This window comes from Balaenoptera borealis (assembly GCF_965194805.1).
Source record: "Balaenoptera borealis genome assembly, chromosome: 16".
In the NCBI taxonomy this organism is placed as follows: Eukaryota; Metazoa; Chordata; class Mammalia; order Artiodactyla; family Balaenopteridae; genus Balaenoptera; species Balaenoptera borealis.
Genome location: NC_138872.1, coordinates 46900678 through 46924221, shown reverse-complemented (window position 1 = coordinate 46924221; position 23544 = coordinate 46900678). Strand labels below are relative to the sequence as shown.

The following is a 23544-nucleotide window of genomic DNA, read 5'->3' as shown; positions in this document are numbered from 1 at the left end:
GTGGTGATTAGCTACAGCAGCAGCAGGAAACTAACGTGACAACTGACTGCAAGGTGTAGTAACAGCCTGGACCACGGCGGTGGCCATGTCTGGGCATGGCCACCTTCAGGGCCCAGTAGCCGTGGGCCTGGATGGTGTCTGGCCAGCATCCCTTCCCCCCTCACGGAACCCCAGTGCTCTGCGCCCACCCCTCGCATGCAGCGCACCTGCCTCACAGGAAGCTGACCCCCCCCCGCGCCAGGGGAGCCTTCTGCTTCCTGGAAGCTGGTCGCCGCCCCCCTGGGCTGTTCACACCCCCAGATCTGAGCCAATCAGCAACTTATTCTTGCACAGGTAACCTAAATTGTTCCCCAAAGACAAAAGGGAAGGGCTCTGCACTTCTGGACTGTCTTTAAACATGAACTAGGAAAGCAGGGCCCCAGCTGCTGCTGCAACCTTCAGGCAGGAGCAGAGGGAAAGGGCGGAGGAGAGAACAAGGGAGAGGGCGGGCACCAGCCACAGCCTCGGCCAGCCTCACCTCGAGCTGCTCTTTTATGATATTGAAACATTTCTTTTATGGATGTGACAGTTTGAGTTCTGGTGCCTTTTTCCTGTTAGGGTGATAAAACTCTCCTAACCGACTCAGGAGGGCAGAACCTTATGACACTTTTAGCTATATAATAAAAGGAAATGAGTCACAAGTGTGAAGAGTCAACAGGGAAAAAATTAGAACCTGGAAGCAGTGGTTAATTTGCTAGTCTTGCTACTTCTCATCCTCCAAATGTATTTTTCAAGAATGCGCAACTTATTTTCAATAAATACAGGTGATGATTTTCCGAAATTTTGAAACTAGGCAGGAAAAAGTTACATCCTTTCTACGATAGTGTTTTGAATTGCCTGCATAACTACATTAAGACGCCATGAAAAATTTATCAGAGTGTGACTGAGTTTCTTATATTTCCTACAAATTTTTGTCTACCTGAGGATTTTTAGTTTTTGTCTACCTGATGGGTGAATAAAGGCCTCTCATCGTGGCTCAGAACTACCTGTGTTTTCCTGACTGCTGGAGAGACCCAGGGCCATTTTTATTTCCTTTTCTGTGAATTGCCTTTCACCTCCTTTCACCTCCTTTGTCCATTTTCAGTTAACTTATTTGTCTCATGTCTATTCATAGGTGCTCTTTATACAGCAGAGACTATGAACAGTCATGATGTGACCAATGCTTTTCACAGTCTATTGCTTGGGCCTGGCTTTACGTTACCTTTTGACATTAGAAATCTTTTTCTATTTTTTAAAATAAAGTCAAACCTCGATTAGTCTTTGGTTTGTGGGTTTCATCTCTACCAAAGGTGGTCTCCCACTTCCCAAATTTATACATTCTCCTAGATTTTTTCCTAAGTTCTTTATCACTTTGTTTTTATATTTAGACCTTAAGTCAACTTAGGCCTTAAACCAATGTGACCAAGTGCTTAGGTACGTGATATGAAGTGAGACTCTGAGAAAGGGACGGACCAAGGAACAGACAGACAGTTTCCTCTGGCTTCCAGGGCTGCAGATTTCATTAGATATTTGGTGCTAATCTCAGTGCCATTCCTTTGAAATAACTGCAGTTCCTGTTTGGAAGTCTGTAGCATTTTTCCTTAATCCCTGAAAGCCAAATGTCTGTTTAGGTTGGTGTCTGTTTTGCTAATTCTTCCTGGGACTCAAAGGCCCTTTCAGTTTAAGGCATGACTTTTTTTTAGCTTAGGTAAACTTTTCTTACTGTTCGTTCAATTATTACTTCTCATTCTTTTCTCCTTCTGTCCTCACAATATCTGCAAGGTAGGTCTGCACCTAAGGTTTTATCTATTAGTTTCTATTTCCATCTCTGATTTTTTTATCAGTGTTGTGGGATATTTTGTCAGAAAACCAATTTTGTTCTCAGCAGTGATCATTACCATTTTGAGTTTACCTACTAAATTTTTAAATTCAGAAATGGAAGGTGTTTTAAAACTTTCTTTTAGCGAGTCTTTTGTTGTTCTTCTCACGGAGCCTGTGCTCTGGACCGGCTCGGCGCTCTGCCATCAGGGTACCGAGTGCCCCTCGGGGAGTGCACCCTCCAGCCCAGGCCGACATCACACATCTGGGAACCGCAGAGCATCAGCCGACCTGCACTAAGTGGACCACACGTCCTGACCCTGTTCTTCGCGCCGGTGAAACAAAGCACACGAAACCATGACTCCCCCACACAGCGGCCTCTCTGACTTCCACAAGTGGTCCTGCTCTGCCTGCACAAAGGCCCGAAGCCACACAGCCCGCCGGGAAAGCCCCACGTGTCTGACCAATGCCACTGAGAGAGGGAAGCCCCGCAGCCCCCAGGTGAGAAGAGGGCTTCACCCAGGCCTCAGGGAGACACAGCCCCCTCTTCTGGGGACCCCATAGTGGCTCAACCACCACCCAAAATCCTGAGCTGCTGACCCACCCCTTCCCTCCCTGAGATCCCAGAGGGCACCTGGCAGTCTCAGGGGTCCTCTCCATGGACCACCTCACAATTCCTGAGGACCTTGCTAGGGCTGGGAGGAGCAAGGCAAGAGAGGCCCTCGGCGTCATGCTCAAGGTCACTGGGGCCCGAGTGAAGCAGGGGAGGTGAGAGGGAGCCAGGAGCGCACAGCTCAGTCACCTGCTCAGAAGGCCTCCCTCGGCCCCAGGGTCGCCTTGTCATGGCAACACCCACAGAGGACGGCAAGTGCTTCCAACTCACAGCTTCCTCTGAAACCTCAGCAGTACAGACAGAGGAGCCAGTAAATCGAGTCCCTATGACCAACAACCTGTGAGAGCCAATAACCTTGACAGTCAATTACTCTGGTGTAAGTATAGGTTATGACACCAGAACTGAAAGATAAAAAAGTGATGAATGACATACCTGAATGATTTTGGGCAATACATCAACTCCATTCTTAGTGTTTTGTGTTGCAGTTAGATACTTTTTTTCCAAAAAGAAAGTCACGATCCACTTAATAAAAACAACGCGAGCTGCCATGTATGGGGTTTTTGTGCTGTAAGTGTTCTCACTGTCTCGAGTTGTAGTAACATACACGGGCTTTGGTCTCAAGTGGGGGATGTCTGCAAGACAAAAGAACACATGATCAGGTTAGTGAGTCTTAACATCATGTAACCCTACAAATGTTTCAGTTTCTAATTAAATAGACATATATCTGGTTGTTTAAACAGCAGCTGAGATTTAAAAACCCAAGTGATTAAAAATGGAATCTTCTGGTAAGCTCATCTCTGGGTCTGCCTTGCAGTCTGACCAACGCGGGGTGGTGGTTGCTATTATCTACATACAACTATGTATACAGCTGTGGAAAAACAAAGGTCATAACTCTTTTTAACGAATTTGAGAAATTACATGAGATTATAATAGCGAAAATCTTTTCACATATAACTAATTTAACCTTATTTTATGACTAGAATAGACGTAAAAGCATGTATAGACATTTTTTAATCGCATTAGGTATTTTATCATCTAACGTTACACTGATCAAATCTACTGATCTTTAGTTTTATATCCTTTTCCCTTTAGATGCATCCAAAGACATAGAATTAGTATAATCTACTTTATGTCTAAAAGAATTCAGACAGTCATGTTTCATCTTGGAGATATCAGACACCACCATTTCCAAAGTATTAATAAGAAGTCCACTTCTCATTCTTTAAATACCATAATTAATATGAAAATGATATGGTATTGAATCTGAGATACCATTTGCTGTAAGTTCAACTCTCTTACTGAAATACCTGCAGCAGCAAAGTTCTCAGCAAATCCCTTTTAATCTAAGGATAGTAACAATACACCATGTTTTCTACAATGAAATGGAGGACTTATAAAATCAGAAACAATTTTTGAAAAAAGTACCCACAAATATATAGCTAACAAAATACATACCCTGGTACCACTAAAAGTCAGCATTTCTACCACTTTCCAAGTGAGCCGAGCTTCAGCTGCTTCTCCTTGCCCAGGTGTGTGGGTGAGCACAGAGACATCCAAAGATAACTGAATTAGCTATCCACACTCCCCAGATGCGTTAATGGCTGTTGTGACCTTTTCTCTTCCAAAACTGTTCTTGATCATTTATTTGAACTATTTTCACTCATTTTAAAATAATAGGGAGAGAAAGATTTGTCCAGCACCCCACTCCCTCCGCCACCACTGCAAGGGATGCTTCTGTCCTATGCGTCCTCACCTCTTATAGAAGGAAAACCCTGGAAGCTAAATTAGAAATCCCCTTACGTTTCCTATCTCTCGGGGGCTCACCGTCCCTCGGTTCCCCAGTCACCCAAACATCTGTGCCTCCGTTAGAAGCTGTGAGTAGCACCTGCTAGATGAAGGATCCAGTGCTGAAAAAGCCATACTGAGGGCAGCTCTGTGGCCTGTGCTGGCCTCATCCCTGGGCAAGGTCTGGGGTCTCCACACCCCGCCACCCGTAAGAGTATACTTCAGGAAATTCAGGCTTTTTTTACATTAAAAACTTTATTAAATGTAATTACACCAAAAATACCATGATACATATCAAATTACTTCTAAGTACAGGAGCCACAGATTCCCTTTATTGCTGTGAACTGAGGTAAATCTTAGTTTGTACAAACAGTTAAAATCATTCATTAGGAAACTATAAACTTCTTACAACAAAGTTACCATTAAACATGAGAAAGAATGATTATTTTATTTAAAAATACTCAAAGCCCACTTTGGAAGAGGCGGGACACACAGCCCACCAGTACTTACCAAGCACAGGCTTGTAGATGTTCGTTAACTTGGTAAATGATGGAAACAAATGAGGAAGGTAATACTTTCTAAACAATGTAAAAAGAAATTTAAAACCAGTCTCTTGATTCTCCTTGTGCTTCCACTCCAAGCTTGCAGCCTTCAGATCACACATGGGAAAAACATATATGTAGTTACATTTCAGGTTAATGAATACTCAACTGAAATGCTACTATGTTATTAAAATCCCTATCCTAGATAAAAAACGTGAGAAATAGCAGTGACAATTATGTAATAACATCTTAAAACTCAAAAGATGACAAGAAGGAACACTTCAAAATGAAACAGTAACTAGGTTAAAAACAGCATTTTTACCAGATATTCAAGAAAAAAAAAACAATGATACCATATCTTTTTAAACTTGTCCTACTACATCATGCCCATATTTTTTTCTACATGTTCTCTGTAATGATTTAACGTTCTTTGTGCCCTTAAAATGTTCTGTCAGAAGTAATCAGGTGTTTTTTTTTTAATTCAAAAAAGGCCATTTACAATAAACAAGAATTAAGGAAACAATCCCTTGTAAGAATTTTATCCAATGTTACCTACATGCAAAATCATTCTCAAAACGCAAAGCTATGGAATCTTGGAAAGGGCATGAAAAGCAATCCATAGGCTATATGTATAACTGAGTCACTTTGCTGTACACCTGAAACTAACACAGTATTGTAAAGCAACTGTATTTCAATTAAAAGAAAAAAAGGCAATCCACAGGCTGGGATAAACCTGGCCTCCCAGCCCAGCTACAATTTAAGTTTAACCCTTTCACAGTGTCGAGACACTGTTTCCCCCTCAAATAACCAGCACCACATCCCCCGGTGGGAACACTGCAAATAGCTCCCCCGCAGGGAGAGGCCCACACAGGCCAGGAGCCCAGATGGTGACGGGGGTGGGGGAGGGGGGGTCCTCCCACGACCGAGGCAAACGTGGCGTGAACTGGCCCTTAGAGAATGCCTGCCAGTGGCCGTCTCGCTTGTGAGACCACAGCACGCTCTAGAGCAGCGCTTCCCGACACCTTCCTGACTCGGCTCCCCTGGGGCACCTGCACTCCAGGGAGGAGGGGCCGTGGCCGACCTGGGGCACAGGGGCCCACGTCTCCCACCTGTCAGAAGCCCCCCCGGGTGAGGCAAGGGCGAAGCTCTGCTCCGAGGACCCACCCACCCAACAGGCCGAGGGAAGGAGGAGGCAAGCGGACACACACACACAATCCTGCACACAGTGGAGAGGGGTCACCTCCACCCTCTACCAATCCTTCCTCTGATGGGGTCCCAGGGGCTACAGGACTCATCTGAGGTCACACACCTAGAATGAAACCCAAGTCCCCCAGCACATCCGGGTTCTGGCTACTCTGCTGCTCTCCTGGGACGGATGCAAAGCCCGACCCAACCACTCCTGACGGATGGGGCTGAGAGGCGTGCAGGAGGGGCCGCACAGCTAGGACGTGGGGCTCCCTGATGGTGACAGAACCCAGGCCAGGTGCTCAGGATGTGGGAGTCCTGCGCCTGCGGTGCTGCTAAAGGAATCGGGGAGAGGAGAGCACACGAGGTCGCCCCGCGGGACACGGTGGGCAGAAAGGGCAGCGAGAGAAACAGTCTCCTAGAGAAAGGTGGAAAGGAGGAAAGGATGGGAGGGGAAGCCGGCAGAAGCATCACAGGAGGAGAGACCCTGACAAAGAAGGGGGTCCCCTGGAATCACCCGGAAGGTCGAGGACGACAAACACTCAAGTGTCCTTCTCTGGACCTGACACTAGAACCCTGTGCATCCAGGGCCCCTGATTTCACGGTGACGGGGCAGAGGCAGGCGACAGCGGGTGTCAAAGGCCCACTGGGTGAGGAAGCGGACATGGCAGAGGTTACATGTCAACAAACCAGGTTGTGACGGGAAGGACAGAGCCTGGACGACACCCCGGATGAGCTCAGGGACCAGGGACGTGTTCGCTGAGAGAAAAGAAGCAGTAGCTTTTTCCAAACCTCATCACTGTTCAGAAATACAGACCAAGAGGCATAAATCCCCTAGTTTAGTTCTGTATTCAGCTGGTAAATTTCAGAGAAAGGACCACGCACCATAAAGCAGGCCGTGCTGACGGCAGGATGAGATCATTCCACGGGTTTCCTTCAGGACCCCTGCCCGCTCTGCCCAATCGTTCCGGACCCACCCGGTCAGCCTCGGGCTTGCTCCTTCCCCATCCCATCTCACCAGCACACAGAACAGGGGCAGGAAAGGAGCAAACAGACAAAAATCGTCAGATACTCTGAGAGAAAAAATATACCTATACTGGCCTCTGCCCCTGGCTCCTGGCACAGAGGCCCTAACACCCTGGTCACTTCTAAGTGACAAAAGCTCTAGGCAACTCTGAACGGGCTCCTGGATGGGGCTGGTCACCAGGAGGACAAGCTGCGGTCCGAAGCTTGAAATTTTCAACCTCTCCCCGCCCTCTGCCCCATTGTTCCAGAGGCGGGAGGGGAGCTGGAAATGGAGTTAATAATTGATCACGTTCCCGTGAAGAAGCTGCCAGAAAAATCCCAACAGCCTGGGTTTCAGGGAGTGTCCAGGCTGAACACATGGACACTCCAGGAGGGGGACGCACCCCCATCCACAGGGACAGAAGCCCCTGCGCCCAGGACGTCCCCAGACCTCACCCTATGTGTGTGTCTTCATCTGGTTGTTCATCCGTGTCCTCTATCATATCCTTCCATAAACTGGTAAATGTAAACCAATGTTTCCCGGAGTTCTGTGAGCCACTCAGAAAATGAATTGAACCTGAGGAGTGAGTCATGTGAACCTCCGATTTGTAGGCAGATTGGACAGAAGTCGTGGGCAACCTGGGGACCGACTCCCTGCGACTGGCATCTGAGGGGGTGGGGGCACATTAGAGGACTGAGTCCCTTCCTGTGAGACCTGAGGCCACCTCCAGGTAGAGAGTGTCGGAAGTGAGTTAAATTGTAAGACACCCGGCTAGTGTCACAGAGAATTACTAGGTGATTCAAATCCCACACATTTGGTGAGCAGAAGTGTCATAAGTGAAGTGTTCTGTGTGAATAATATGAAACCATGTGAAAGTAAAGGAGACAGATGGAGGACGGAATTGCGTCCTTTACGCACACATAAACACGCGCGCGCACACACACACACACACACACACACACACACACACTAGTATGTAGGCCTGGTCTCTGCTGAAGTGTCCTGGCACACATTCCACGTTTAGTGAAATACCAAATAAGATCACCTCAAAGAAAAAGCAAAAATATAAAATATGAACAAACAGGAAGAAAAGAGGCAATGTTTTCTTTTTCCTCCTGAGAATACGACCATCACTGAATTATCCACAATTTTGCTCATACCTGAGTAACCATATATTTCAACAGTATTTGAAGAAAAAAGCATGTTTGGTCCTCAGTGATCTTTTCCCCTGATATGGCTGGCAGGAGTGGCGTGATTTCTTCTGGATATATCTTTGCTGCAGAGTGGAAAATAAGGAAAGCTCTTTCACCAAAGTTAAATTTCAAACAGGGCTTTGAAAAATGGCCTCTATTAAAATACATGTACCTCACTTTGCTGTACAGCAGAAACTAGCACAACATTGTAAATCAACTACACTCCAATAAAAATTTCAAAAAAAAAAATAAAATATATGTACCAACCACTGGAACTGCTCACACTTCAGGCCAGGCCCATCTGACACAGGGGACAGATGCCCATGAAGCCACCTCCCTCACTGGACCATTCTTTTCCCTTTCACATTCTGCTCTGGCCAGCTCAAGATCAAATACCTGTCACTGGGCAATAAAGTGAGAGGCAATAATAAATCAGTGGCCCTAACGGGCAAGTTCCTTGAAAACTCACTGGGCACAAACGGCTGGCATTAATAGTCCGGAGAGGCCACCACTGTCCTTCCATGAACGCTGTACGAAAATACACAGCTGGCAACAAAGAGCCTGGGGGAGCAGATGAACGCCCACTTACAGAACAATCGCGATGAGGGCAACAGGCAGCAGTTTGGGAGGCGGATTTAAATCTCATTAACAGCAATAAAAGCACCACTCCGGACGTACCATGTGTCTGTGCTCCTGCCAACAGCCATCCCCTCCCTTCCATTCCTGTTTCCACCACTCCAGTAAATCTCTCCTGTCATCATTTCATATAAAACAGGCTCCAACTCTGTCAGTTCTAATGTTTGTAAGAATCTACTGTGAGTACGAAACATGACTACCCATCTATGAAACCAAGGCTTCTATTCAGGAAAAGGACAGACCAAGGAATTCCTCAATGCAACTTGGAGGGTTGTTTCCACCCGTAAGATGTGCCACCATCGCTCACCGTCAGCTGCGCTGGGGCCAGGATTGATGAGTGTCTCCAGTGTACAGGGCCCCCTGGACGACATGATGGCTGGGAAACCGGGCACCAGGCAAGCAAAGATCAGCACCTGCTCTTCTGCACAGTTTGTCTGAAGTGCTTGAAGCCACAGGAGAAACAGCCTGATTCCTTCACATCTTATCTAAAAACAATATCAAAGGCAACAAAAGTAAATACGTACATGTATTTGTAGAAATGCATTGCAATGTAGCATTGGTTCTGGGGGAAAATAACCTAGCAGCTAAAAGCATTACTGAAGTCCTGCACCGAGTCCTTCCCTGAATGACCAGGAAGCAAGGGCACTGCAACCCAGCACGAGGGCCAGAGTGCCTGAGCTCCAGTGCAGCCTCAGCCACTTTCTAGCTTTAGCTGTGAGCCGTGGAGGACCACTTAACTCCTCTGTGTCTCGGCGCCCCCATCTGTAAAACAGGGATGATAACAGAGTTTTCCACAAAGTGCTGGTATGGGGTGAAGCGAGTCAGAACTGCCCAACTCACATAAGTGCTACCTAAGCATTTCCTATTAGCAGTATTTCATTCCTTATGGCAACAGCACCCGTATCATCAACGCTGTGCTTTGGATAGAATTTCTGTCATGTGACTACATTATGCACATGTATGACGTTCTTGAAAATCAGGACACTCAGAGCTGAATAGGACCCTGAAGACCTGGCTCCCCTGTCTGTGTCCCTACTCTATTCTCTCCTACCCTCTGCCATGCTCCGAATCGTTGGCATCACCGGCAGAAAATATCCATATAGGCAGATGTGCCCTTCTTCCTCCTCTGCACTTACTTTCAACTTCCCATTCCCAGAATTCATAAACACAGGTAACTCCATTTTTATATTCCTAAATGGCTGGGAAGATGATGTCAATAAAAGAGGTTAAATAAGCGAAGGAGATGAAAAAAATGTCAGACGCAGCTGAAAGATGTAGTGAGCTCCAAATACAGGCAACTGAGGGGCTGCCTGATCTCCTTTCAGTGACACCAAAGTGGTGCTGATTCCTCCACAGCAAGTGTTCAAGCCAAGCCCCAGGCTCTGCAGGAAAGGTAAGAGCAAGAGGAGGGACAGGAAGGAAGGAAGGGAGGGATGGAGGGAGGGAGGGAGAGAGGGAGGGAGAAGAGCTTGGCTGACTCCCCAGAGAAGTCAAATACACCAAGACAGATACCCCATCAACACTGATCCCATGACACCCTTCCAGACATGCCCTGGACTCAGCACTGCTCTGCTCTGCTCAGCCGCTCACACCTGCCCAGCAGGTAAGATGAGTGGTGACCATGCTGAATACATAATGCTATTCAGCACCAACGAAAAATGACAGGGCTCTATGTATATCTAACCAAATTATATCAAATTTAACAAGAGAAAATTTTCTACATACTTCGATCACAAATCTCCAATTTTTTATGTTAACTGCATTAAGATAATTAAATATCAATAAGTCCAATAATAAATAGAAGATAACAAGCTGGTAAGTTTTAGCTATAAGACCATTAATTAAAATAGGAGGGACAAAATATGGAACAATCATGAAACTAGGGACAGTTCATCTCTTTTTTTCCAACAGGTAAGAGAGAGTGAACCTATCCAGTATGAGTGGCTAGGATTGTTTAAACTGATATAAAACCAAAAATGTATTAGCTTATTAAAGGCACACACATAAATTAAATAGCTATGAAGTTGAATTATCTTCCATAAAACATACATCCCAGGCTGGCTTCTTCTGCCACTTATGTTTTAGGGTCATCTTATTCCAGCATCAAATGGTATACTTTTATAAAAGGCACATTCATTTTAAAATAAGCCAATTTTAACCTAAATTACAAGATCAATCTGCTGCAAATAAACATTCAAGAGTAAGCCTCTGCTGCTCTTTTTCCCCACAAGCGTTCTCGAAAATAGCAAAAAATAATTGAGAGACAACTATAATTTTTAACAACAAGATTATGGGGTGAACAGAATCAGGCACATTAGCTCTGAAGCTTAGGGAGGATTGGTTCAACTTCTCTTTTCCGATGATAAAGCTGAAGCAGTCAGCACCTCGTCAGTGGTCCCCTGGCTGCACACGGCAGAATCGAAATTAGAACGCAGGATTCCAAACTCCGAATCCCAAGCCACTTTCTCTTAATAATGTTTAAAATCTCTAGCACAATAAATTATGATGTAAGTACAAAAACTCTAACAATATTTGTCATATCATTTCTCAATTAAAATAAAAATTAAGTTAAATGGTTTTTAAAGATTTTTTTTTAAAAATGGCCTAATTTTGTCACTTTATGGCATGAATAAGTTTAAGAGTAATGAAAAAAGCCATTACACTTTCATCTAAAATAAATACCTTAATAGAATTTCCAGTGTGTAGAAGCTTCTTTAACGTTGAGCCTGAAAGTTTAAAACAATAAATTAGAAATGGAGTATATGAATGCATATCTAAGACCTATTTTTTAAAAATTAGTTTTAGAAAGAAAAAATGTACTTATGACAAAAGATATCATTTTTAGAAAATAAAAGGAAGAAGGCTGACCTTCAGAAGCAAAGCAATGTCATAGAAGGAGAGATGTTGTTAGGATAAAAATACTTTAAGTATGAACCTCTTCAAAATTCTTTTAAAAGAGTCAAAGTGATTGATATTAAGGTAACCCAAATGCCCACAGTGGATTACGTGCAAATGTCTCTGTCAGGCACAAAATGAATGATTTCTTTAAATCTCTAAAGGAAAACATAATATAAAACTACCACTCACAAAACATTTTTACAAGACCATTTTGCAAATATTCAGGACAGCATGTCTCTCTCTTTGCAATGACAACCACATTTATGGGTTCTGTCCATCAGTAAATCATCTAGCAGAGCACTTGGGTCACTGTTGAGGAGAGGGATTCAAGGTTTCCTCAGAACTACACCAGCTGGTGCTGCAGCCCACTGGGGGAAGAAGTCTCCCTCATGAGGACGGAGACATAGTACCTATTACTCGCTAGATGTGTTCATGCCTTTAGCATGGAGATGGCTTGGCAACCACACCTCAGTATCACATGTAGCCCCTAAATGAGATCTCAACCTCAAAAAGGAAGTAATCTTTTAAAATAAAAATAAATTGGAAGTCTTAAGCGAGAGAACCTTTTTTCCCAATTTTCTTGAGAAAAAAAAATTATTTAGATTTCCTGATGGAAAGTTTTGTGCAATATTTTAAAATTGGATATCAAGTCACTTTACACCACCAATAGATTTTGAAGAAATAGAGCCAGTGCCTCGACAACTGCTACAGGTCGTATCTATGTGGACAGATACACGTGTGTCGGTTAAATGCATACACTTTAGGAATTCATTACCTGGAATGAAATCATTGGCTTTCTGAAGGAACCTTGCACAGCTATCTGCTGTACTGTTGATAACGCCTAACACCGGGCTCGGTGGGAACTCACCATCGTCGTGACTAGGTTGCAGCACTGAATTACTAATGGTTTGCGATGAAGTAGGAAGTTAAAATGCCCACTTCCCTCCACATCTGTCACCAAAGCATGTCCAGTGATTTGGGGTCCAGAGTCAGCATTGACTAGGCTGGGCTCTCTCACAGCCGAGCCCTGAGTGCCTGTGCTCACGGGACTACTTATCCTACATCTGTCCTCCACCGGGTCCTCGTCCCTCGCCTCCCTGTTCATCCATTCCTGGCCCAAGTCCACTCCGCCTCAGCTTAGTAATTGCTCCATTATGCCCATGAGGACCTCCCGAGGCTTGGCAGAGCCGGCAGAACCTCACCTCCCGGGAGACTCGGGATAAAGTCTGCACAGACAGCTCTCTTCCCAGACATCTGGCAAATCCATCATCTTGCAACACATTCTCGGAAACACTTTCTCCTGGTCATTGTGTGTAACCACGGGGTGGGGGGGGTTGTCAGTCCTTCCTTCCCCTTCTTGAAATGGGCTCAACATTTTTATTTTAAACTCTCATCCTACCCATAGTTGCCTATATCCACACTTCCCTACACAGGGAGGAGAAAATACATAGGAAAAGAACAGACTTTACAAACAGACATATAGAATCTATGCCCCATATCTGTCAATAGTTCCCTACTTTTTGAAATGATTCTGTTAATTCGTTACAGCAGCAATAGAAAACTAACACGTATATATTTGATCTATTCCATCCTGCTGTATTCAGAAACTCTCAGATGTGTGAGGCAGTGCAGCTTAGCAGTTGCAAGCCAGATTCAGGAGCCAGACTGCTAGGGTTCAAATCTAGGTTCTGTGCTTACTGCGTAACCTGGGTCACTTACCTACTTTCACCATGCCTGAGTTTTCTCATCTGTAAAATGGGATAACAACAGTGCCTACCAGAGAGCATTGTAATGAGGTTTAAATGAGTTTATATACATGCTTAGAACAGTGTCTGGTACATGCGAAGCACATTCTCCCCAAAAGATAGGGCATCAGCTATTCTCTAAGGACCTCTTTTTAAATAAGATCAACATTATAAAGAAAAATGTGTGCAGTGCAGGCACATGTCAGAGGGTTTCAACATGAGAATTGGTGATGAGTACCTGAGAGCCTTCCCTGGCCATATTAGGTATTTCTTAAAGACCCTAAGTTCACAAAGATATTTCTACTTTTACTTTACCATTATGAAATCCGTTTCATTTTAATTTCAAAAAGTTTCTCTCTGTATTTCATTCCTGTTTGGATTTTTAAACTCCTCAGCCAAACTGTGATTATACCCACCTCCATCTCTTTTATGTGCCTCTTCAACCCTACTGATTGCCACTATATTGACTCATGTGAAAAAAGAATAAATGAATGAGTACAGTAAAGTAGTTGAAAAATATTGAAAAGTCAAAAAGCTCAATATTGAAAAATGAAAAAGTATTATGAAAAATCACATTAGTTTAAATATTTATAACACAGAATGTATTATACTTTTACTTTCCTGGCTTTAATGGAAGCAAATTAATCAATGCTTTCAAAGTCTACTTCTTTGCTTATCTCACTGATAAGAATTGCAATGCTTGAAGATTTCTCCTGATAAAGTGGCAATCTTTTCAAGATCTTTTAAAGATATTTTTAAGGCCACAATTTCACAAAGACGTGTCAAATCTAACTTTAACATTACAAAATCCTTTCTTATTTATTTTTAATTTAAAAAAAAACCTCCCTCTGGGTATGCGTCATGCCTCAAACCAATTAATAAGCAATGGCAGTATGACATCAGAGAAGGGGCAAGAACATGGAGAAATGCCAAGTGGGTGCTGGTGCACAAACTCTGCTGAAAGCACCAGTGCAGCAGAAGCACAGGACTTTCTGGCACTACAACATCTAAGCACAGGAGAGCAGCAGTCTACTGGAGGAAGCTGAAATTAACAATGATTACCTCAAAATGAATCAAGGGCCTAAATGTGAAATACATAACTATAAAACTTCTAGAAGGAAACACAGGAGAAGATCTTTGTGATCTTGGGTTAGGCAAAGATTCCTTAGACATGACACCAAAAGCACAAGCCATAAAAGCAAAATTGATACATTGGATTTCATCAAAAGTAAAAACTTCTACTCTTTGAAGGACACTATTAAAGAAATGAAAAGATGAGCCAGAGCCAGGAAGACAGTATTTTCAAATCATATATTTGATTAAAACACTTATAACTAGAATATGTGAAGAATTCTTAAAATTCAGTATTAGGGGGGAAAACCCTCAATTTAAAAATAGGCAATAGATTCAAAGATACACTTCACCGAAGACATACAGGTGGCAAATAGCACATGAAAAGATGCTCAAGATCATTAGTCGTTAGAGAAATGCAAATTACAACCACAACGAGATACCACTACCACTAAAATTAAAAGACTGATAAGACTAAGTGTTGATGAGAATGTGGAGTAATCGGAACTCTCACACTGCTGGCAGGAATGTAAAATGGTACAACCACTTGGGAAAATAGTCTGGCAGTTAAACATATGTCTTTATTTGATTCAGCCATTCCATTCTCAAGAGACTGGAAAGCACATGTCCACACAAAGACTTGTACACAAATGTTTACAGTAGCTTTATTTGTAGCCACATACTAGAAACAACCCAAAGGCCCATCATCGAATGAATGGATAAAAAAACTATGATATATCCATTCAATGGACTACCGTACAACTTAGAAATAAAAAGGAATGAACTATTAATATATGCACCAACACAGATGACTCTCAAAATAATTATACTGAGCGAAAGAAGTCAAACAAAAAAGAGTACACTGCATGATTCTATTTCTATAAGACTCTAAAAAATCAAACTATAAGGACAAAAAGCAGATCAGTGGTTGCCTGGGGACGGGGGGGTGAGCTGGGGAAGGGTGGAATGGGGCAGGAGGAAACTTTTGGGAGTGATGGCTATGTTCATTATCTTGATTGCAGCAATGGCTGCACAGGTGTATACCTATGCTTAAACTTATCAAAATGTATATTTTAAACATGTACAATTTGTTTTATGTCAATTATACTTTTAAAAAGCTGTATTTTAGAAAAAGAAAAAACAGAGCAGGTAGCCTGGAAATGACTGAGTGAAAGATCAGGGATGGAGATTGTGGTCAGACAGAGATCTGCATCATGACAAGGGTTGGAAGAGAAGTCAGGAAGCCACAGAAGGCGAGGGGGTCAAGGGGCTGATGGGTAGCTTGCCATGAAGGAAAAGGGCTGGGAGAGAGCAAAGCCATTAAAAAAGAAAAGCAAGCGAGCAGAAGATCAGAGGACATGGCAACAACAAGGGGAAGAAGGCAGCATCGTCAAGGGAGAGAGGTTTCCGTAGAAGGGGTGGTGGATGAGGTCTGGAATGGGCCTTGAAGGAAAAAAGACCGTGGTCTCACCCCCATACCCCGGAGGGAGACAGAGAAGCATCAGAGAAAACCCAGGTTTCTGCAGCCAAGGAGGTGAAAGCAAGAGGCCGAGGCTGTAGGGCTGTCGCTTAACCCAAGAAGAGGGCTTCCGGAGGGCAGAGCACAAAGGCGAAGGAGGGGAAGAAACGCAGAGCAGTGATGGGGGAAGCACCCGAGAGAGGATCCTGGGAGGACACCAAGTGAGCTGACAGGGCATCAGGCCCAGCCAGCCCTCGGTGGGCACGAGGCACACAGGGCCCCGGACTTAGCCCAGCGTGGCTGCGATGCACCCTGAGGGAGTCCTGGTGTGAAGTGCCTGGGGAGCCCCCGCTCCCTCGGGAAGAGTGGGCTGACTGGGAGGGGCCCTGGGAGGGCTGTCAGACTCAGACTGCCGAAGAGTGAGCAGCAGAAACTATGAGAAATGAGCCTCAGAGAGTGTGTTCACATCCCAGGCAATGTGAGCCCACTGGGTAGCTCAGGGTATACCCAACGCAGGGATACTCTTTAAAAGCCATGAACATATTTGCAGTTTAGTTATGTACCTGGTTTTTATACTATGCATAAGAAAAACCTAGTTGAACAAACTAGATTCAGTGACTCATATATAAAAACCATGTATGAAGTTTTGTACATGTGTGAACTTTCATTAATTGAGCCTGCTCCTTTAAGCCCAAAGGTTATTTATTTTTTTAACATTTTTAATATAAAACATCTCTAATACAAAATATATACTTTCATCCACTCGGCAAACATTTACTGAGTACAGACGCAGCACTATACACTGAATGGGACAGAAAATCTTCTTTATAGAAGCTCAGGAGTAGTAAACCTTCTTAAAGTGAACACATGTATAACTTGAGTCCTGTACTAAGACACATGGGCACATGAAGGGGTGCCACAGCCTGCCCTTGCACCAAATATCCCTGGTTTGCAGCTGTGCCATTCTTTGTCATCATCTCACTCCCTGTCAGTTCTCAGTATTACTCTCAGATAAGGCTTCAAGCAGCCACGTTTACCCACCATGATTTACTGGCCTAAAATGGACTTCAAGAAAAATCTAATAAACAAATTTTTTTCCATTTGTAATTAGTAATGGAAATTTGCAAATACGTGAGTAACGGGTCAGCATATATCACAGAGTTCATAAGTGTTGTGTCAGCCACTTCCCTAATCTCCTTACTCTCCAAACATCACTTGAATCAGTATCTCCAGAAGCTCAGAATAATGAGCCAGTGTTCCTTTCACACTGCAAGCCTTAGAGTTCAAATATGTTCCTTGTTCACAGATTTACAGCAAGGAGCCAGCCTTAAAAACCTTACAGACTATTTTTTCCCTCTAAAAACACTTTTAAGAGAAATAGAATGTCTCTCTTTGCTACAGACAAAACACGATGACAAGATAAGAAGCCGACTTCAAACACTGTGGCAGTTGATGTTTCGAATTATCTCCTTCCTTCTCAGGGTAAAATGTGGCTATCGGGTGGGTCTGAGAGCTTCTAAGACTTGCAGATACAGGAGTTGCTCATATTTTCGGCTTCTGTGCCTAGTAACACTGTCATCTGTACTGTGGGGCAGGAAGCATCCTGTGTCAGTGGTGTGAAAACCAAACTCCAAGGTGCTAACCCAATATTTCAGAGTACCTTGGCCCCTACCAGGCACAAATAACGTTTAATTAAGAGGTTTACACAGCAGTGTTCTTCCTATTAGGTAAGGAATACCAGATATCTATATAGAATGCGAAAACCTGCAATAAGGGAGCTTAGGTCCCTAGACTGTCGGGCGCTGGGAAAAGCCTCCTGCCCTGACTCCGGAGGTTTTGCACACGTCAAGACGCCAGTGCTAAGGAGAGATCCAAGGCACATTCCTTCCCTTTGAAATCTGGTATTTCCTTACAGTTTCTTACTTTCTATAACGAACTTGGTCAAGACCTTGAATGACAAACAGCAACAGTTTCAACAGGTCCAAACAAACTGGGAAGAATGCAAGAGGTACAGCTGAGGTATTAAAAAAAAAAAAAAATGTGTAGAATTACAAATCCACAGTCGCTTATTGGTGATTTCAAAATCCAAAAAGCTATGAAAACAGAAACTTTTCTGTGTAACTCTTTTGTTTTTACATTTTCATTTTTTTTTTATTGGAGTATAGTTGCTTTACAATGTTGTGTTAGTTTCCACCATACAGCAAAGTGGATCAGCTACACGTATACATATATCCCCTCTTTTTTGGATTTCCTTCCCATTTAGGTCACCACAGAGCACTGAGTAGAGTTCCCTGTGCTGTGCGGTACTGTAGGTTCTCATTAGGTATCTATTTTATACGTAGTATCAATAGTGTATATATATCCATCCCCATCTCCCAATTCATCCCACCCCCCTCTTACCCCCTTGGTATCCATACGTTTGTTCTCTATGTCTGTGTCTCTATTTCTGCTTTGCAAATAAGATCATTTATACCATTTTTTTAGATTCCACATATATGCGTTAGTATACGATATTTGTTTTTCTCTTTCTGTGTAATTCTTTAGTGGACAAGACCTGACGTGACCTAAACTCATGCGGTGGCAACACCGGGCTAGCCTGAGGCTATTTGGGGTGTAGTTATCTCACAATGATGAGTACTTACACCTCAGGCTACAGAAAACGTGACACTCTGGGTTACAGGGTGCTGCCCAGGCCCCTGGGGGTTACTTACAGACACTAATGTTGACTCAATGGTCGTTATGCACCCACGCACCACACTGCCATTCTGAAATCTGAGAAACTCTGATTCAACCCACATCTAGCCTGAAGAGCATCAGAAAAGGGATGAGGGCCTGTCGCAACACCAACTTCTACCCATTTCGATAAATCATGCAAAAATTTATTTATCTGAAAAGAGCCTGCTTGATTCAAGCATTAAGTACACAAGTGTCAATAATAAGGACGATCTGATACACAAATGCTCATATTTGAACGTCCTGAGACATGATGCATTCTGACTGAGTTACGGAGCCGGCTTATTCTACACAACGGACAAAGACAACACCTGCTCTCCCAGGGGCTCAGGAGACCTGGCGCTCTGCAGCACTCCCGAGCCAGAAGTCACTGTTCTCAGAAAGATACTCTTAAACTGGGTACCAACGCTACTTGTACCAGCAGTTGTAACCAGCCCACGAGGTCCTGGGCAGAGTTAAAGTGATACTACACACTGCCTACTGGGTACCTAAAGTTTCACAACACAAGTGGCAAGTTAATTTCCACATAGTTCTAGTAAGTTCATTCCTGCTGAGGGGAGCCTACTGGTCTTCAGACATTGTAAAGTATTATCTGAAGAAAATGAGGGTGGTTTTCACACAGACGGCATAAACAACACTGAAGGATCGTAAGGAGCACAGATAAACACTGCATGCAGGTATTTTTCATTGTCATCCATTCCTGCTGTACCGCAAAGCATCACAAATCCCCGTGACGTCGCTCTAACTTATACTTAATGTTTAATTTTTTTTATTTTTACCTTAATTTAAATACAGAAGGTCAAAGCATCAGTTAAACAGAAAGGTTATCAACAACTCTAAAATTTAAAGAAAAACTTTCTTTGTGTGTTTGAAAGATTGAAAGACAAAGGCACGACCTTAAGATAACGATTTATTCATTCAGTTCAACAGTGTGCTTGGTATATATATTTTACCTTCTTTACGTTTATAACATTTATAACATATAACTTTAAATAATTCAGTTTATATAAGGATCGGTTACAGTTTTCACATAAATAATCCTAAATTAAGTTTAGGACCCTGAATTTTGGAACATCCACTGACTGTGCCACGTTCTTTCAGGTTCCCTGTCTTCTTCCTATTGATCTCTCACCTGGAAAGCCCTTCCCACACTCATCTTTCAAGGCTCAGACTGAAATGACCTCTTTCAAAGGCTTCCTCAATCCCTCTGAATAGAATTATTCAACTTTTCTTCTTTACTCCCATTACACTTCTTGTAGAGCAATGATCATACTGTACTTGTTTTTTCTCACCTAATCCCCATTAGGCAATCAGCTTACATAATACAGCATGGTGAGATGCTCTGTTTTTGCCCCTGAACTTTGCACACAAAAGTCTCTCCCTCAATAAATATTTGAATGGATGAATGATCTAATAGTTAGGATTCCACTATAAGGTCATGCTCTCCTCAAATATGACCACCTGGTAAGGCAGAAAAGTTACAGGAAATGTCAGAGTCCTCTAAGGCAGAAGGACTAAACCGGACACTCTTTAAAGATAAGGTAGAATTCACAATCAATGCCACAAATTACTCTCGTTGTACTGTGAGCAGTAAATTGAGAGTAAACTGTTACATGTCGAGAACTGGACAGAAGGGCAGCCACGGTAACTTGCTTTATTTCAAGTTCCCTCTTGCTGCCACATTCTAAAATGGTCAAACAGAATAATTCTGAGTCCATGATAAAGGCCTGAAGAACAAAATATTCTTGCAAGAAAAAAATGTAAAATTATTTAAATAAAATACTCCAGATCAACTTTATGTGCACAGGAATCCCCTGGGACTCTTGTTCGAAAAGCAGGCTGTAATTCAAGAGGTCTGGCTGGGGCCTGAGATCCTGCATTTTCTAACAAGCTCTCAGGTGAGGCTGAGACTGCTGGTCTGTGAACCACTTTTAGAGCAGGAGACAGATGATGTACTTCCCTCCAAAGTCCAGGTGGGACTGTCTCAGCTTTAATTAGCACACTCTTATTAATATTCCTTGCTGTAACCCATCTTGATGGTGCTGATTATATAAAACAATACTGAAAATACTATTGGAAGAAATCTATATTACTTAAAATTTTTGTAATTGTTCTTACCTATACTCTGGTAATGCCATCGAAAGAAAATTCGTTCAGGTAGAAACTGCAGTATTTTCTATAAAACAAACAAACAAAAATTGATAAGATATAAAGAGAAAATAAACAACAAATGAAATTACACATTTTCAGTTAGCCCATAGTACATGCTGTATATCTATATATAGAGAGAGAGATTTCAGAAAAGAAAACAAAACTTCGTAATAACATAAATATTGCACTTTATCTGGGACCCCAATGGGACAGTCTCTTTTACTTGCCCCAAGCAAACTTCCTTCCCTGAATGTTTTAAAGAGATTACTGTCCCAACTTGAATTCTCCCTATAAGAAAGAAAAGGAAAAAAAAAAACCTGAAGTGATCATTTTATCTTAATTAAATTACAGCCATTGCTTAAATATTACAAGAATAAGCTCTCAAATGCCAGATTCTCTAGGTGTCTTCTTTTTCACCTTCCACTTCCCATTTTCATTAAAATCATCACTGGTCTCTGGACAAGAAATGGAATTGGAAAGAAAGATGAACAACAAAGAAGATAAGACCTTACTCAGTGGAATAAGGAAATGAAATTGGTGGCAAGAATTCCTTGAAATTAATAGCTAAAAATTAGTTTTAGGATTGCAGTTATGAATCGCCCCCCCGCACCGCCTCTGGTAGATACAATAACGAACAAATTTACACTATACAAGGGTATTTGGCGAATGAAAGCAGCTTTTCCCGAAAGACCCAAACAAATGAGAACAACTTTTTTTTCACTCTACAACAAGTATTGGCAAGTTACTCTTGGGCAATAATAGTCCTTGCATTCTATCTGTAACTGCCTTTTAAAAAAAATGTAGAAAATCCAAACACTGGTCAAAATTCATTCCTTGGTATTGATAGTATATTTCTATTTTACTATGAAAATCCTCATTCTAGGTTTACCTAGCCTAACAGTCTAACATTTTGAAAGATTAAGGTAGGGACTTCCCTGGTGGTCCAGTGGCTAAGACTCCGCACGCTCCCAATGCAGGGGGCCCGGGTTCGATCCCTGGTCAGGGAACTAGACCCCGAATGCCGCAACTAAAGATCCCGCACGCTGCAACAAAGATCCCATGTGCTGTAACTAAGATCTGGCACAGCCAAATAAATAAATAAATAAATAAATATTTTAAAAAATATATCAGATTCCTATGATTAAAAAATTGAAAAAAAAAAAGATTAAGGTAAAAAACGTATTGATATATTCAGACCTCCTGAATAAGTACATTTCCAGGCAGCTATCGACACACTACCTCTTCCATTCAAGCCAGCTTGGGGTTTGGTTTGGTTTTCGTGGCATAACTTTACAGCTGGGTCGGCAACATACACGTGTGTTTACCTCATTTGTTCCCACCTGACAATAAAGCAGTGTGTAAGAACGTCTACTGGGAAAGCCACCACAGGTAAACCTGATCCAATGTGGGTGACTATCAAGGGCACGACTTGTCCCGGCCTGGACGGCTTTCCCAGCAGCCGGGCCTCACTGTAAACGTCACCTCCTCCATCACCTGTCCCATCGTCCCTGGCACAGTCCTCACCCCCGGCTGACTGGAAGCCCCATGAAGGCCAGAACACCCTGAAATATCCCCAGTGCCTGGAGCATGCCTGGCACACAGTCGGTGCTCAATAAATATTCAGTAAAAGAATTCTGAATGTTTTTTTACTTGTGAAATTGTGAATTTTATAGGTAATCCTGATCTTTGCTATGGTCTTATGTTCACATTGACATAATATGTACCTTATATTTCCTTAAACATCACTGAATTAGTGATGACATTTACATTGAAATACATTAAAATGTGTGGGCATTTTTTAGCCCTGAACCTAGTAAAGAAAACCCAAACAAAAAATAAAAGCTGTATCATTTAAAAGAACTAAGTTTTTCAAAATCTGATAAACACAAAATATAAATGTACTTAGTTACATAATTTGTTATAAATTCTACACGCTACACATCTACAAAGATGAAAATGCTACACAGACCATCAAAGATTATTTCTGATTATATATTAAAAGCTGTACATAGCTGATCACATGCTGAAAATCACTAAATTCTCTCCTCCATTTTTCCACTTCAGACTTCCCCTAGAACATGTTGGTTTGTTATCTTTTAACCCCATAATTCTAAAGGGTATCTTAAAACTGTTTTACTATGTGATAATACTGACATACACTCGAACATACCTACACACACACACACACACACACACACACACACACACACACACGCCAGATCCCACTTAGTGAAAAATATCTACAAGGCTTGGCATTTGAAATGCAGAAATAAAATAACTATGAATAAAATACTTTGTCTTTACTTCTAAGGGTTTCATGATTCATGGGCAAGAGAGACGGTAAGGAAAATATCATTCAGGGAAAAAAAGAAGCCTGACAGAAATTTGTATGACGTGTTACACGGGTGAGGGGAAAGCGCCTCCCATCAGTGGGGACTTCATGGATTGCTTCCTGGAAAAGAGGACACTTGGGCTAAGACTTACAGACGAATTAAATTAGCCAAGTGGAGGGCAGGAACAGAGGAGGAGCGTGTGTGAAGGTTCAGAGGCAGACAGCAGCAGGCAGTAAGCGCAGCGGGCAGGCGGCTGAGGAGGGATGAGACGGGCCTGGAGAGGCCGGGCGAGGCCGGGGCTCATGCTCTCCCTGCAGCAGGTTCTGTAAGACGGCTGAGAAGAAAGGCAGGGGTGTGC

At 42.8% G+C, this 23544-nt stretch overlaps 1 protein-coding gene across 1 annotated transcript in view; it reads right to left on the bottom strand.

The window, feature by feature from the left end:
- Positions 1 to 23544, bottom strand: part of RALGAPA2 (Ral GTPase activating protein catalytic subunit alpha 2) — a 278311-nt gene that overhangs the window by 209893 nt on the left and 44874 nt on the right. The window contains 6 exon segments of the mRNA XM_082359553.1: positions 2882 to 3081; positions 4745 to 4883; positions 8128 to 8243; positions 9104 to 9281; positions 11479 to 11522; positions 20821 to 20878. Of these exon segments, the coding sequence (XP_082215679.1) occupies positions 2882 to 3081; positions 4745 to 4883; positions 8128 to 8243; positions 9104 to 9281; positions 11479 to 11522; positions 20821 to 20878 (735 nt within the window).